General features: G+C 44.0%; 1 protein-coding gene across 1 annotated transcript in view; it reads right to left on the reverse strand.

Moving 5' to 3' along the window:
• Positions 1–2,482: 2,482 nt before the first annotated feature.
• The window catches only part of LOC120930578 (NXPE family member 3-like), a 61,575-nt gene continuing 47,661 nt past the window's right edge, over positions 2,483–16,396 (reverse strand). The window contains exon 6 of the mRNA XM_040341753.1: positions 2,483–3,494. Coding sequence (XP_040197687.1) covers positions 2,962–3,494 — 533 coding nt within the window. The 3' untranslated portion in view covers positions 2,483–2,961. The remainder of the gene's footprint in view (positions 3,495–16,396) is intronic.

Consider the following 16,396-nt stretch of genomic DNA (forward strand, 5'->3'; position numbering starts at 1 on the left):
TTTCTGTCGTATTCCGCGTCGAGTATGCAAATGAGCTATTTCCGACAAACCACGAACGTACGAGCGGCTGTCGCTTTTTTTACGTTGTTTCCATTCGGCTTTTTCCGGCGTATAGTTAAAGCTGCTATATGGTGGCGTACTCAATGTTAAGTATGGCCGTCGTTCCAGCGTATAATTTTGAAAATTTTACGTTGTTTGCGTAAGTCGTCCGTGAATGGGGCTGGACGCCATTTACGTTCACGTCAAAAACAATGACGTCCTTGCGACGTCATTTGGAGCAATGCACCCTGGGAGTTTTTACAGACGGCGCATGCGCAGTTCGTTCGGTGCGGGGACGAGCTTCATTTAAATGAAACACGCCCTCTACTCGCCGAATTTGAATTCCGCGCCCTTACACCGTGAGAGATACGCAACGCCGCCATAACTTATGGCGCGGTTTCGTTGAGGATTCAAACAAAAGCAAAGTAAGTTACAGCGGCGTAGCGTATCTTACATACGCTGCGGCCGCCGCAGATGTATGTGGATCTGCCCCTATATAATTTTCTGTCGATTTTTTTTCTTCAGATTTACCAAAACCATATAATATGAGGTCAAACCTTAAGAATTTCAAGTTGTATGCAATCAGGCAGGTCCTTGCACTACATGGTTTTGGTAAATCTAAAGGAAATCAGACAACAAAAGTTGTATAGTGTGTATGGGGTAAAATCATAAGTGAAACAGTGTAAAAGTGTTTCACCTATGTTTCACCTTTTACAGTGATTCACCTATGATCTTATCACATCACTTAGTATTACAAGTGATTTTATGATATGGAGGACATTCTCACCCCATACCTTGTGAAATACCATGACGTCTGATATGTTTATACGGTCTGTAATATGTACATATATTTCTTTTCATTTGTTATGCTATCATTTCCTTAGGACAATAAACAATATTTTTTCCACATTGACTGCTTCTTGGCCATGTTATACATGTCTCATTTAAAGTCCCAAAACTCCCCCCTTCTTTTTAACTAAAATGGGCATTTGGATATTTATTTTTTTTTTTCATACCAGGGGTTAGTTAGAGGGGTGTAGCGGTGCCCCCGTGGGGTCGCTACGTGTTCTAGTTCCATACATCACCCTGTTTGGCCTGACATTCATTTCAGACATACTTTGCCAGTCAATGACCAGTCTTTAACCATTTTTTTTTGTTGTTTTGATTTAGGGGATTAAACTTGAATGGGGAAAAGGGACACGTTTTTTTCCAACTTCATCATTAAAACGACGTTGCCCACACACGGTCGTTTTAAAAAAATGCTCTAGCAAAGTGCGGTGACGTACAACACGTACAACGGCACTATAAAGGGGAAGTTCCATGCGGATGACGCCACCCTTGGGGCTGCTTTGGCTGATTTTGTGTTAGTAAAAGACGATTCGCGCTTTTCTGTCTGTTACAGCGTGATGAATGTGCTTACTCCATTATGAATGGTAGTTTTACCAGAACGAGCGCTCCTTCTCATAACTTGCTTCTGAGCATGCACAGGTTTTTCACGTCGTTTTAGCCCACACACAATAATTTTTTACAACCCAAAAAACGACTTTTAAAACGTTGTTAAAAAATGCAGCATGTGTGGATTTTTTTTTGTCGTTTTTCAGGACCCGAAAAATGATGTGAAGCTCACACACGATCATTTTAAATTAAATTTTTAAAAAACTTTGAAAAATTATCGTGTGTACGCGGCATTAGGCCTGGGGGACAAGTTCAGTCAATTGGCCCATTGAACCGCCGAATCAGCTCACCATCCACGGCCCATCTGATTTTTCAATGCAACCTCACCAGTGCAGCCAACTCCAGTGCCCATCAATGCAGCATGATCACTGGGGCAGGTTACATGGGGTGTATGGGGGGGGTGGGGGGTCAGCTATGGGTGTCAGGGTCTCTCTCTCCACCACAGTGATCTCAGCAGGTCCTCCTGGGGGGGTAATGCTCCTGGTCCTGGGGTCAAGTTGCAGCCAGCACCCAGCCCTGCGTCGCGACTCCCTGGCACACCCTGCTTCCAAGAATCCGGTCTCCGGGAGTTGTAGTTCCCTCTGCGTTGCCTTTTCCACCCACCGGGAGCTTGAGCGTGGACTACAACTCCCGGAATGCAACAGCTAGTGGTCGGCCGCCGTGGCCATGCCCCCGACCCAACTTCCTAGACCAGAATAAAAAAGAAAATGGTAGTGGGCAGTGGCTGCCGGCCATAAGTCAGGGCGGCCTGGGAGGCAATCGCCACCCTGCCCCCCAGCCCAGCCCTCCGCTGTTGTTTCTGGAGTTGTTGGCATCTCTGTAATCATATTCTGTGAATCATAGGAACTTTGTCGCCCTCCATTCTGGCTCCTTCTGACCAGCACTGTCACTCTACGCTCCAAGTTTGTCACACCTGGTCATAATATTTCCATCTGCGTTACATGGTATTTTCTAGAGGGCTAAAGTTCAGCCTTAAAGTGTCACAAGATTAGAGAAAAATAAGTATTTTAATCACATTTAAATCAGATACATTTGCATAATATACACCACAGGCAAGCTTTCAACCAAGGCTAAGGAACAAACACTGCCTGGATACCAGGCTCAAGTCTACAAAAATCATGAAATCATGTCTTCTGGGCAAGTCTGACACCCGTTTGCCATCCAGCCCGCTAAAATCAGACGCATTGGCGATTCCTTTGCCATCCGTCCTGGCGGATCGGATCGGATGAGATCTGATGAAAACGGACAGTGTTTTCGTCTGATCTCTCCATAGGAAACAGCAGTGCTCGACAGGCCCCTACCCACTCAGTGAGCAGAGACGGACATGTCATCTGCTGGCTCAACAGAGAGATCTCCTGCTGAGCTGGCGGACTCTGCTGAAACTGATCTGTCTCGTGTGGAAGGGACCTTAAGGCTTCTTCCCTTGAGTTTACATCCCTTTGCGCAATTTTCCATAAGTTAGGTCCATTATGTTGGACATATATAAGACAGCAAAAGGTCCACCTCATTCCTTATGACTGGCGGACCTGGGTGAATATTATCAGGAAGGTAGTGACACGACGTCATGTCCCAGGCATCTATGATAGTAACTGCCATGCCTTTGAAGGTCTCCCTCAGTAAGATGTCTAATTGAAGAGACAACCAGTCGCTGTCATATATTGACTTATATCCCGTGTTTGCCGATTTGATAATCACTTTGGTCTCGGGGCTACGGAAAAGTAAAGATGCGATGGCTTGATGGACTCTCTCCAACCTATCCAAATAGACACTCACAGGGAAGGTGGTGAAATGGGCCCAAAGAGTCAATACCACAATAGTCTGAGGTCCTCCACCAATCCCAGCCAAATGGGCCACCTCGTAGTGTAAGTCAGAGACCATTGTTTTTCTAGTCCTCAAGGGCAACCCATGGCCCCTCCATCGCATGACAAGACCCGCATTAGGATCCACAGCTAACAGAGGTCCTGACTGATAATTGACATGTAGATCTATCCTTTTGAGACCTTAGTAAAAAAAGAAGAAGCACATACTTTAATTACTTAACATTCTAGAGTTAGGCAGTAAAAATGTTATCCTTTCAATGATTATTCTTTAAAAAAAAACAGCAACAAAAAAAATATATAAAAAAATTAGGAAAGACTCAATTGACTACTTGTTTTTTTCTGCTATCACTCTTCTTTCTTTCTATGTTTAGCGTGGATGATTTAAAAAATATCCTCTATTTTTAAAACAATGAAAAATATATAAAAGAGCTAGCTTGTAACAATGTGAAAGTCATATAAAAAAATACTGTAGAGTGGCTGAGTCTCTATTAAACCCACCCCCTGACCTGCTTATACAAACTTTTGTCAGCCTCCACTCCCATTCTGTTGTTCCAACAGATCCTCCTCAAAATACCCCACACTTCTGGGTATGGGGGAGCATCTAACCTCCCATTATGCAGTGCTTGGGCCTAAGCAGCCAATAGCCAGCAAAAAACACTGGGAAGAGCAGCGTTGTTACTCTAGCACAGTGGTTCTCAATCTGTCTAATGCCTTGACCCCTTGATAACATTTCCCAAGTTGTAAGGACCCCTAACAGTAAAATTATTTTCGTAGCGTGGGCTGTCAGCACCCAAGGCAAGACAAGTAGTTTGCACCCCTAACCCATGACATTTAGAGTCCCTTCCACTCGTACAGTATTAAAACCCTTATGATACATTTTAGGATGTACTACTCTTTCATTTTGTTCTCCTTTTTTCCCTTTTATCTTGATTTTATTGAATTTCTTGTTTTTTCCCGCCCTTCACTCTCTCTCTCGGTTCATTTTTTAATCAATTTTCTAATTTCTCATTTTTTTTTTGTCAGTTTTATTTTTATTTATTTTTTATAATTGTTATAATGTTTTACATTTAATTTTTTTAAAGTTTTTTTTCATTATTTATTTTTATCTCTCTCTCATTTCATTCGGGTGAGAAAAGTTCCAAAAGGTTTGAACTTTGTCCACCTGAAGGGGGGAGTAGTGCATAGACCTGGAAGGAAAAAAATAAATAATGCATTGTTTTTTTTAATTGCCCTTTTGTTAGAGAACTATATATTATTTTTTATTATTATTCTTTGGTTTGGGGAAAAGCCTCTAAAAAATTGTTTTAGTAATAAGTACAGTCGGGTTTGACTAAATTCTAAAAGTGTTTTGGCAACCATTGTTTAGTCTCTCCTTTTTAATATTTTTATTTTTTATGTTTTCAACCCGACTTGTAAATTAATAGAATTTGGCTGCGAGGTCCCCAAACCAAAGAGCCAACTAGGGGGGACGCTGGACCCCGGGTCTCCTGTGGGCTTACCCGGCTCACAGTGCCACTGGATGGCGTCACCACCCTGACGCCCCTATGGGACCCTATGTGGTCCCCCCCCCCCTCGGGGGTCCACTACCTTGGTCCCCCTCGCGGAGGTCATCTGTGGCCCGATATCTCATTTTGGGCTCTCGTTCCGGGGCCCCCTATTCACACAACACTTCCTTGCATTCAAGAAGGTCCATTCGCCCACACACGTACCCCCTGTCCGCCACTCGGGACCCCATGTGGTGGTTACCGTCCTCCCCGCTGGTCCGGCGAGGGATGCTTTTAGATGCTCTTCTGATGAAGCGGCTGAAGCCGCGAAACTAGTTAAGAGGCCTGATATGACTCTCAAACCCATTATGCTTCTCCCCCCTGTGGGGACTACTATACTGGTGCTATGTTGGTCGTATATTGTTTGTATTTTTTAACCCTGTACCCCCCTTGTGTCTTTATTGATACTGTACCCAAAAAAATGTTTTTTATTATCCACTTGTTTCCTTGTACACTGTATACCATGCTACTAGTACCGCGATAGTCCAACAATGGCCCACAACTCCCCCCTAGTTGGCTCTTTGGTTTGGGGACCTCGGAGCCAAATTCTATTTATCTAGACTCTGGATGATGGTACGCCCCCTTTAAATGTTTTCCTATTTATACCCTCGGAGGTTACATACCGACTTGTAAATTGTTAAGTGACCATGGTCATGTTTTACCTGTTGATCACTAGTATGAGAGAGGAGTCGTTTTTTAACGGAACAATGTTTTATTTTTATTTTTTTCTCGCTGTCAGCTAAAGTTGGCAGGGCAACTAGGTATTAGTTTTTTTGGATACCGATTCAATGCTCTTTAACAATCTAAAGTGGAATGTAAACTGGAGATCTTGGTTGGAGCAGCATTGAATCTGTAGTTTTTATGTTTATTATTATTATTTTTTTTTCTATTTTCCTTATTCTTTTTCATTACTCGCCTCTCGTCCTTTCCTTCGGTAATAGTATGCTCTCTAAGTTTTTCTTTTGGTTTCTATCCATCCATCTTCTCAGGATAATGTAACTAGGATATCAGTCTTATATACGTTTTTAAGACGCGTGAGCATTCCTGCCTTCCAGTGCCATATTGTACACCCAGTGAAACCAAAGTATCCCTGGACATCCAGGTTTTTATGTCTTAATGTAATTCTACTTCCCCTAGTCTACCTACTGCTTTATAGTTGTAAAGGTCACCCCACTGCTCCTGTCTGACATTCCTCCAATAACTGTACACTGACGTTTTTTGTTTATATTCATGCACGACTGTCCAGGGGCCCACCCAACCACCACCTGAAGAAGAAACGATAACAAGGTCATTTCTTGAGACAAATGTGCCACAAATAAGACTCTCCTGAATTTTCTTTCACCAGGCTGAAAAGTGCTGTCTCGCGGTCCGATCCCATCATTACAATTATTACATCATATTCCCAAGTTACCGGACTAGATATGCCTGGATCCCACCATCAATGTTGGAATTCCACTCTTCCAAAGCAAAGGGGCGATAAAACATTGCAGTACACCGAGAGGTACCGGAGGTGACGTTGGCAAACTATTTTCCTTCGTTTATATGCCTGTTTTTACCTTTTACCATGTGAGTATCCGTTTGTATTCTTTCTGCTAAATAAATTTTAAAAACGGTATCACACTATTGGTGCTTTATCCCTCTGGGTGCGAGTCATTGGCCATCCTGAGACGTGACCACCAAGAGGGACCTGTGTTTCCTTGAATCAGAGCCTATCTGGATAACCACCTTTACAGATACGTTTGGCAAGTTTATTTGGACCTATATGCTGTTACCTTACAGCAGTAAGGTAAGGGGACATCCTCATTCACCCTGAAGGGATTACTGGATATCCATCCTTTTCTCTCACCTTACATGTTGGGATCTACACCAGCACTCCCTACTTTGGATTTCATTTTGGACTTTTTATATTCTCGTTTCTAATATTAAGCTCTGCTGCATGGACTTTTCAGCTTAGCCTATCCCAGCCACTTGGGTGTTGTGTGACGCACACTGTATATCTATAATTTTATTTTTCATCACTTATTTATTGTTTTCTTTCACTTCATTATATAGAGCTCATGAAGTTTTCTATTAGCACTTATGCATAGAAGTGATTTACTTCTGTCAACCAGTTCACTGATTATCCTTTGATGCTATATTGTTTGTAGTGCTATTATCACACACAGACCATTTTACTTCCTCTACACACCTCTCCCATCCCCCACCTACAGCGCAGCGCTATTTTCTTTGCTATTATTTTATGGTTTGATACACCTTTCAGTGCCGCAGCTGTAAACCCCCCCCCCCCCCCCCCCCCCTATTCTCTTTGGTAGCGCGGTAATAACCATTTTTCACATTGCAGTACAGACTCTAGTGGATCGGATGTGAAGTCGCAAAGGCACCAGAACTATCTCAAATCTACCATGATGGGTTCCGGCGTGTTCAAGAAAGCAAGAGGAGGCCGCTGTGGTGGTGGGGAAGGGTTGGGGCTTCTGGGCTGTTGTGGGTGGGTACAAGATCATTGAAGGAGGACATAAGTTCTAGAATGAACTTCAGGGGGGACTGTGGTGGAAAGTTTGAATTTCATATTTATACCAGGGGAACCAGTGCAAAGATAATGTATATGGTTTACTGGACCGGTTCAATTTTGTGATATGACAAAACTAAGCACTCAGCTGGGCTTTTAAAAATGACTTCTTCCTGTGTCATGGGTAAAGATCCCAGATGATAATTACATCAGCTAAATTGTCCTTTTGTTTTGAAGGGAAGCTGGACAGGCTGAAAGGCTCCATCACAGCAGGGGCCCTTAACATACTAGTGTAACAAATGGTCATCAAAGGATTGCTTGACACATCAAACACAGAGGTTTTTTAATACTAGAAACATTGCTTTAAGGCTTGAAAATGCGACCAATCCGATACTGATTGGTACTCGGGACCAATGAATATCTAGGCTTGAGATTCAACCAATCCGGTTGTAAGGCAATTTTACACCAATAGCATCCTAAGGATTTTGAAGCCTGGAAGGGGTGGGTGGTAGAGGAGGCCAGGGGAGCATAAAATAAAGGTCAGAGAGAAAGCTCTCAGAGCTCTCTTCCCCTGGAAATGTAGACCTGACACAATGGTGACGTAGTATCGTTCCTTCTCTCTCTCTCCCTCTCTCTCTCTCTCCATTAATTTTCTTCATCTCTGTCTTTTTCCCTTCCTTACTGCTTTTCTTAACATATTGTTGAATCCTCGATAGCCATATTCTTATTTGTACCATGTATGTTGTATCAGTATTCAGCATTATCCTCTCTGCTTTACGAAGTGATATTATTTATGTTATGGTTGTAAATATTGGATTAATACAAGTTTCTTCTCTGTATCAATAAATGTAATAATTTTTCTCTTTTTCGCAGCGCTATTTTTTGTTTTTAATTTCAATTTAGACAAAAAGGTTTTTATAGCTTATTTTAATTATTTACGTGCGTTATTAATATTTCTATAACACTAGCCTAGGGTGACCAGACATCCCCAGATTCAGGGGACAGTCCCCTGATTGAGGGCACTGTCCCCGGACCAAGTCTGTCCCTGGTTTTGTCCCCAGATTGGATTTAATAGGGGGCAGGGGCAATTTCAAAGACAGTGCAAAATTAAAATACAAAAATTTGAATTACACCCCCCCGCTCCGCCGTGCCTACTAGCATAGGGGGGTTGTATTTTTCCCATTATCTGTGCCCCTTTCTGATGATCATGTGCTGGTCGGAGCGGAGGGAATATTTCTTCAGTTTCGGGCGCATGCCCATTCAGCTTTGCTCGCATGTTCTTCTGCCTTGGCTCAAATCCTGGCCAGCCACCCCCTGATCTCCTTGCCTTCCCTGGCGGAGCGATCTTCCTCTGCTCCCTATCCAGTAGTAGCCGAGGCCCGAAGAGTAAGACTTGAGAGGCTGTGAGGCGAGTGGCGACGGGCAGAGAGTCGCTGATTGTTGTCATTACTAGTAAAGAAAAAATATGTCTCCGGATTTCATTTAAAAAATCTGGTCACCTTACTCTAGCCTTCTTTCTTGTTCTTTGTCTTCCTTTTTCTATGTTCCTTCCTCTCTTTCCTCTCCCTTCAATGTATTCTCTATTTTTATTCCTTCTCTTACTCCTTGATGAAGGTCATATGCTGATCTGAGAACTGTAGTGGGGACTTTAAAAGGCAACTATAATCACAGATAGTGTTGCTCACTGTGTCTTTTGCTTCATTGTGTCTCCGACTTTGTGGTGTCTCGTAGCAGTGACACCTATGCCGAAATCAGGAGATAGGGTCTCCTCCAGCTCCTCCCACTTCACATTCCTCACCAGTCAGCTGACCTCTAGTCTCTGTCCCCCAGCCATGCCGTGAACTGAATGGGTGGCTGCGAAGAGGCTGAGTGGGAGGCCGCGGGCTCCAGGAACAGCCCACCTTTGCGGTCACAGGCTCCAGGGACAGCCCTGCTGAGCGGCCGCAAAAAAGGCTGGGAGAGCAGCGCAGGCTTCTGAAACAGCCCAGGATTTAGTGACCCCCGGCAAATTGTCATTCGACCACCGAGGGTGTCCCGACCCCCAGGTTGAGAAACACTGCCCTAGCACAGCAAAATGCTTTCAATTATATATTTAACAGATCATAGGGAGAGAGCAAGAAGTTAAAGCGGTTGTAAACCGCATAAACTTTTTTTTTTTTTTTTTATGAACCTGCAAGGCAAAAGGCATAATCGGCTAGTATGCACCGCATACTAGCCGATTATGAAATACTTACCTCAGAACGGATGCCGGTCCTTTCGCCGTGGATTCCCCCCTGCGCATGCGCCGCCCACATTGCGAGGGGAATATCTCCTAAACCGTACAGGTTTAGGAGATATTCTTTATACCTACAGGTAAGCCTTATTATAGGCTTACCTGTAGGTAAAAGTGAAAAAGTGGGTTTACAACCACTTTAATTGTTAGGGTTTACATATATCTTATTGAGACTCTAAAAGAACAGAGTGACTGAGACTGTTTAAAGAGTAAACCCTCTGTTTTGCCTTTTTTTTTTAAATACACCTGCAACAGAAAGTCATAATGAGCTAGTATGCACAGCATACTAAGCTCATTATGTGTCACTTACCTGAGATCAAAGACCCCGAAGTCCACCTCAGTCCCGTCCACCGCCGCCGCCATGTCCCCTCGACTCTATTTCCTGTTTCTGGCAGGTCCCCACGCATGCACGAAAACACGGCATTAACCCGGTTAATGCCATTCACAAAAATGGCACCGCTCAGTGCGCCTGTGCCGTTGTCTACGGCGCGCATGCGCCATAGACAGCGGTGCCCATTTCTGTGAAAATATCTCCTTAACTATTTAACTATTAACTTAAATATTTCTTGCACCTACAGGTAAGCCTTAATCTAGGCTTACCTGTAGGTTCAAGTTACAAGAGTGGGTTTACAACCACTTTCCGGCCCAACTCCATTAACCACTTGAGACCCGCGCTATTGACAAAAGACGTCAACAGCGTGGTTCTCAGGTGCCAAGTGGACGTCTTTGGACGTTATTTGAAAGCATTACCCGCGCGCGCCACTGGGGGGCGCGCGGCGGGTAACCACTGTGCCGCCGCATCGCTGGGGACCCGATGCGTGTACCTGGCGGCCACGATGTCCGCCGGGTACACGCGATCGTCGGTGACACAGCCGGTAACAGCAGGGACGTGGAGCTCTGTGTGTAAACACAGAGCTCCACGTGCTGTTAGAGGAGACCGATCTGTGTCTCTTGTACATAGAGACACAGCATCGGTCACCTCCCCCAGTCACCCCCCTCCCCCCACACAGTTAGAACACACCCAGGCTACACATTTAACCCCTTCCTCACCCCCTAGTGTTAACCCCTTCCCTGCCAGTCACATTTATACAGTAATTAGTGCATTTTTATAGCACTGATCGCTGTATAAATGTGAATGGTCCCAAAATTGTGTCAAAAGTGTCCGATACGTTCGTCGCAATATCGCAGTCCCAATAAAAATCGCAGATCGCCGCCATTACTAGTAAAAAAAAAAATAATAAAAAAAATCATAATTCTGTTCCCCATTTTGTAGGCGCTATAACTTTTGCGCAAACCAGTCGCTTATTGCGATTTTTTTTACAAAAATACGTCGAAAAATACGTATCGGCCTTAACTGAGAAAAAAAATATTAAAAAAAAAAAAAATTGGGATATTTATTATAGCAACAAGTAAAAAAAATATATATTTTTTTTTAAATTGTCGCTCTTTTTTTGTTTATAACGCAAAAAATAAAAACCGCAGAGGTGATCAAATACCACCAAAATAAAGCTCTATTTGTGGGGAAAAAAGGACGTCAATTTTGTTTGGGAGCCACGTCGCACGACTGCGCAAATGTCACTTAATGCGACGCAGTGCGGGAAGCTGAAATTTCGCCTGGGAACGAAGGGGGTTTATGTGCCCAGTAAGCAAGTGGTTAATAAAAAATAAAAATAAAACCCTTGCAGTGGCCCTTTCCAGAGCACTGCAAGAGTTAAATGCTTGTTTACTGCCGGGGATGAAGATTAAGGTGCATTACTTACCTTAAACCTCACTCCACAAGGCTCTGGTGCTCTCCTCTGCTCTGGCTTGTTGCATGTCCCTGGCTGTCCTCATATACAATGGAGGGCTATTGTCCCTGCATTGTACTTTATGACATCATTGTTGCGACCATAGCCCAGAGCACCTTATAGAAGAGGCTTTGGGGAACTTTTAGCGCACATGAAGGAAGCCTGCCTGCCTGGGTGAATATTAGAGTACATATTGAGGTTGATTTACTAAAACTGGAGAGTGCAAAATCTGGTGCAGCTGTGCATGTTAGCCAATCAGCTTCTAACTTTAGCTTGTTCAATAAGCTTTGACAAAAAAGAAAAGCTGACCCAGATTTTGCCCTCTCCAGTTTTAGTAAATCAACCCCATTATGTCTTATTCCTCTTCCTCTAGCACAGGGGCCTTCAAACTTTTTAAATAAAGGTCCAGTTTACCATCCTTCAGGCTCGGTTCACACTGGATGCCGATGCGGCTCCCAGCACGGGTCCTGTGCGTCCTGATTCATCGTTTTAGGTCTGATTTCAGCCCGAATTTTGGGCTGAATTCGGACCTGAAACGGACCAAAAAAAACACAGGGCTCCTGTACAAATTTGCATTGGAGCCGCATCAGAGATATGTGAATCGGCTTCATAGAGAGCCATTCACATTCTCCTGCTGTTGCGAATTGGATGCGGGGATCCCCCATCCAATTCGCAATAGTGTGAACCCGGCCTTAGGCTTTAGGGGGGCAGATTATGGCCAGTGTGAGTAGAAAATGTCCCGGCATCAGTGGGGGTAAACTTTGGTTTTAACAGGAGGAATAGTGCCCCATGGTTGGTTTTAGCAGGAGGAATAGTGCCCCATGGTTCGTATTAATGAGAGGAATAGTGCCCTATTGATGGTGTCATTGGAAGGAATAGTGCCCCATCATTGGCCTTAGCAGGAGGAATAGTGCCCTATTGATGGTGTCAGTGAGAGGACTAGTGTCCCAAGGGCTCGATAGAGGCAAGCAAAGGGCCATATCTGGCCCCCGGACCTCAGTTTGGAGACCAATGTGCAAGGGTTAATAAGCATTTAAACCTTGCAATGCGGAGGGGCCCACTTTTTTTTGTAATTCCTGGAATCGGGCTTTAAAGTGGTTGTAAACCCTCCAATACAACTTTATCTCTCTGTAATCTAGATGGCACAGGCATCTAATCGCTCCCTGTGAAAGTGTGCTCACTGTGTTCGTTTTCCATAGAAATTGTCCTGCAAGTTTGAGTGACGTCAGGCGCGATTGCGCACTAGGTATTTTCATTAACAGCATGCCGGGAAATTAGTATTGACGAGCTTCCTCTCAGTACAGCACAGAGGGAAGTCTCGCAATGCTGCTGTGATCATCTCCTTCCTGCTTCTCCCCCTTGTGACAGCGCTACGGCTCACGCGCGAGATTTCCAAAGGGAAACATAGTAAGTTCGGAAGTGACGTCCAGAATAGATTCACGAAACAGTACAAGTAATGGCGCGGCCGATACCCGGAAGTTGAGATATATTAAAGATGATAAATAAGGTATTTCCCAACCTCGTTTTATGCCGATTTAAATGTATTAACATTTGTAATAAGCTATAGTATGTATATGTTGAAAAAATAAGAAAAATCACCCGGAGTTTACTTCCTCTTTAACCACTTAAGCCCCGGACCAATATGCTGCCTAAAGACTCAAGGGGTTTTTACAGTTCGGGACTGCGTCGCTTTAACAGACAATTGCGTGGTCGTGCGACGTGGCTCCCAAACAAAATTGGCGTCCCTTTTTCCCCACAAATAGAGCTTTCTTTTGGTGGTATTTGATCACCTCTGCGGTTTTTATTTTTTGCGCTATAAACAAAAATAGAGCGACAATTTTGAAAAAAATGCAATATTTTTTACTTTTTGCTATAATAAATATCCCCCAAAAACATATATACATTTTAAATTTATAGCGTTTACAAAATAGGGGATAGTTTTATTGCATTTTTTTTTTTTTTACTACTAATGGCGGCGATCAGCGATTTTTTTCGTGACTGCGACATTATGGCGGACCCCTTCGGATAATTTTGACACATTTTTGGGACCATTGTCATTTTCACAGCAAAAAATGCATTTAAATTGCATTCTTTATTGTGAAAATGACAGTTGCAGTTTGGGAGTTAAACACAGGGGGCGCTGTAACATTTAGTGTTCACTTTGTGTGTGTTTACAACTGTAGGGGGGTGTGGCTGTAGGACTGACATCATCGATCGAGTCTCCCTAATAAAAGGGATCACTCGATCGATGCAGCCGCCACAGTGTAGCACGGGGAAGCCGTGTTTACATACGGCTCTCCCCGTTCTTCAGCTCCGGGGAGCGATCGCGACGGAGCGGCTATAAACGAATAGCCGCGCCGTCGTCATGGATCGCTCCCCGAGGCTTAAGGACCGCCGCATGTACCAGGGGGGGGGTCCCGATCGGACCCCCGACCCACGTCAAGCAGAGGACGTATAGGTACGTGCATGTGCCTGTCCGTGCCATTCTGCTGACGTATATTTACATGAGGCGGTCCTTAAGTGGTTAAGGTACACAATAACTAAAAATACCCAACCCTTCCCCTCTAACAGGGCCTGGGAAAAAAGAGTAAAGTTATTAACGGTCAGGGCTTGTATCAAGAAGTTGTAGTATATGCACAAATATGTTGTTTGTACTGTATATATTTGAAATGTTTACATTACAGGTGCATGTAAATCGGCTTCAAAAAGTCATAATGTGCTCATTTTTTGAAAGCCCTTTTTTTACATAAGGACAGCCATTCAGATCTACATTGAGTGAGTGAGTGAGTGAGTGAGTGAAAAACGTATATAGCGCTACACATGCGAACTGAATCGCCTTTGAGCGCTTGTTTGACCATTTCTCCCTTGAGCTCAAAAGAGGTGGGTTTTGATCTTTCTCCTAAAGGCCAAGTGGTTCTCCTCCAACCAAATGGAGGTTGGTAAAGTGTTCCTAAGTCGAGGGCCTTGGACAGCAAATCTTCTTTCTCCTTTTGACTTGTATCTGGTTTGGGGATTTGGAGTAAATTTTGGTTGGAGGATCGCAGAACGCGATTGGGGTTGTAGGCTTTTATTTTTTCGCATAAGTATTGGGGGGCATTTCCCCAAATACATTTATGCGTTAGACAGAGTGCTTTGAAAGTGATTCTGTCTTTCACTGGTAGCCAGTGAAGGCTTCTCAGTGATGGGGAGATTGATTCCCATGTTTTTTTCCCAGTCACAAAATGCACGGCTGTATTCTGAACGACCTGCAGGCGAGTGATTTGGTACTTTGGGAGTCCGAGGTAGAGGGCATTTGCATAGGCCAGCCTGGAGTTAACAATTGTTCCCACCACGACTGCAATGTCCTCTTTAGGAATAAATGGAATTAGTCTGCGTAATAGGCGTAGCAGATGGTGCGATCCGCTGACTACTGACCCTATTTGTGCATCCATTGTCATGTAGGTGTCGAAGAGGACTCCGAGACTTTTGACTTTGGTGCTGGGGGCGATGATTTTTCCTAGAATGGGCGGAGGTGTCCAGGTTGTTGCTAGTTGATTCTTCCGATTGGCGTGGAACAGGAGAAGTTCTGTTTTAGAGCCGTTGAGTTTGAGATAACTCTTTGTCATCCAGTTCTCTATCAAAGAGAGACATTTCTCTAGATTGAGATGATGATCCTTTTTGTTGCAGATACGAAAATACAGTTGTGTGTCATCCGCATAAGAGTGGTAGAGCAGCTTTTGGCTGCTGATGATTTCAAAAAGAGGGCGGAGATAGATATTAAACAGCACCGGCGACAGAGGGGATCCTTGAGGGACTCCGCATGACACTGTGCGTTTTTCAGAGGTGAACGGTCCCAGTTTCACTACTTGTGATCGGTTTTCCAAAAAGGAGGAGAACCAGGCTAAGTCACATTCCGCGACTTTGGCTACTTCAGCTAGCTGAGTCAGCAATAGTTTGTGGTCTACCGTATCAAAAGCTGCGCTAAGGTCCAACAGTACTAGAAGAGAAGATTCTCCTTCTTCTGCGGCCTCAAGAGCATCATCCCATATTTTGAGCAATGCTGTTTCCGTCCCGTACCCTGGACGGAAACCCGATTGATAAGGATCGAGCAAATTTTGGGTGTCTAAATGCTGTTGCAGCTGTTGTACCACCACTTTCTCCATTACCTTGGAGAAGACGTTCAGGCCTGTTATGGGACGACGATGTTCAGGGTCTTTGGGGTCAAGGGTGGGTTTCTTTAAGATGGGTTTGATTATACCTTGTTTCAACAGGGTGGGCACTATGCCTTCCCTGAAAGACTGGTTAATCAGCTGCTTGATAGGTGGTGCCAAAATATCAGTACATTCCTTCAGCAGTTTGGTGGGGATAATATCGTTAGGCGCTGTGCTATTTCGCAGAGTGCTGATGATATTTTTAGTGGCCTCGAGGGAGATGGGTTTTAGAGTAAACATTGTTGATTGGGCCTGATTCCATGGGGATTGGGCAGGCGACTGAGGGGGGGATTGAGGTAGGTACTGTTTTGCTGAATGCTTACACGAATCCTTTCAATTTTGTTAACAAAATGATCCGATAATTCATTGCAAAATTCTTGGGTATCAGAATTGGGGGCTTCAAGACAGGCTGGGTTCATGGTCTGACTGACCAACTTGAAGAGTTTGTGGGGACGGTTTAGGGCATTGGTGATGATCTTGGAAAAGTGATTTTTTTTGGCTTGGAAAATTTCTATGTGGTATTTTTTTGTTGTTTCGTTGTAGATGGCGCGGTTTTCGTTTGTAGTGCTTCTTTTCCAAGCTGCTTCCACTCTTCTACGTTCTTGTTTAAGGGACGATAGCTGGTTGTTAAACCAACTGGAGTTGTATTTTCGGATACAGGTTTTACGTTTAGGCGCTACAAAGTCGGCTGACTGCAGTAGAGCTGTGTTTATGGCATACAGGGTTTCAGTGGCTGATTGATGTGAATGGATTGTTTTTACTTTATGTCCTAGTATTGTTTTG

Source organism: Rana temporaria, chromosome 3 (genome assembly GCF_905171775.1).
Source record: "Rana temporaria chromosome 3, aRanTem1.1, whole genome shotgun sequence".
Classification (NCBI taxonomy): Eukaryota; Metazoa; Chordata; class Amphibia; order Anura; family Ranidae; genus Rana; species Rana temporaria.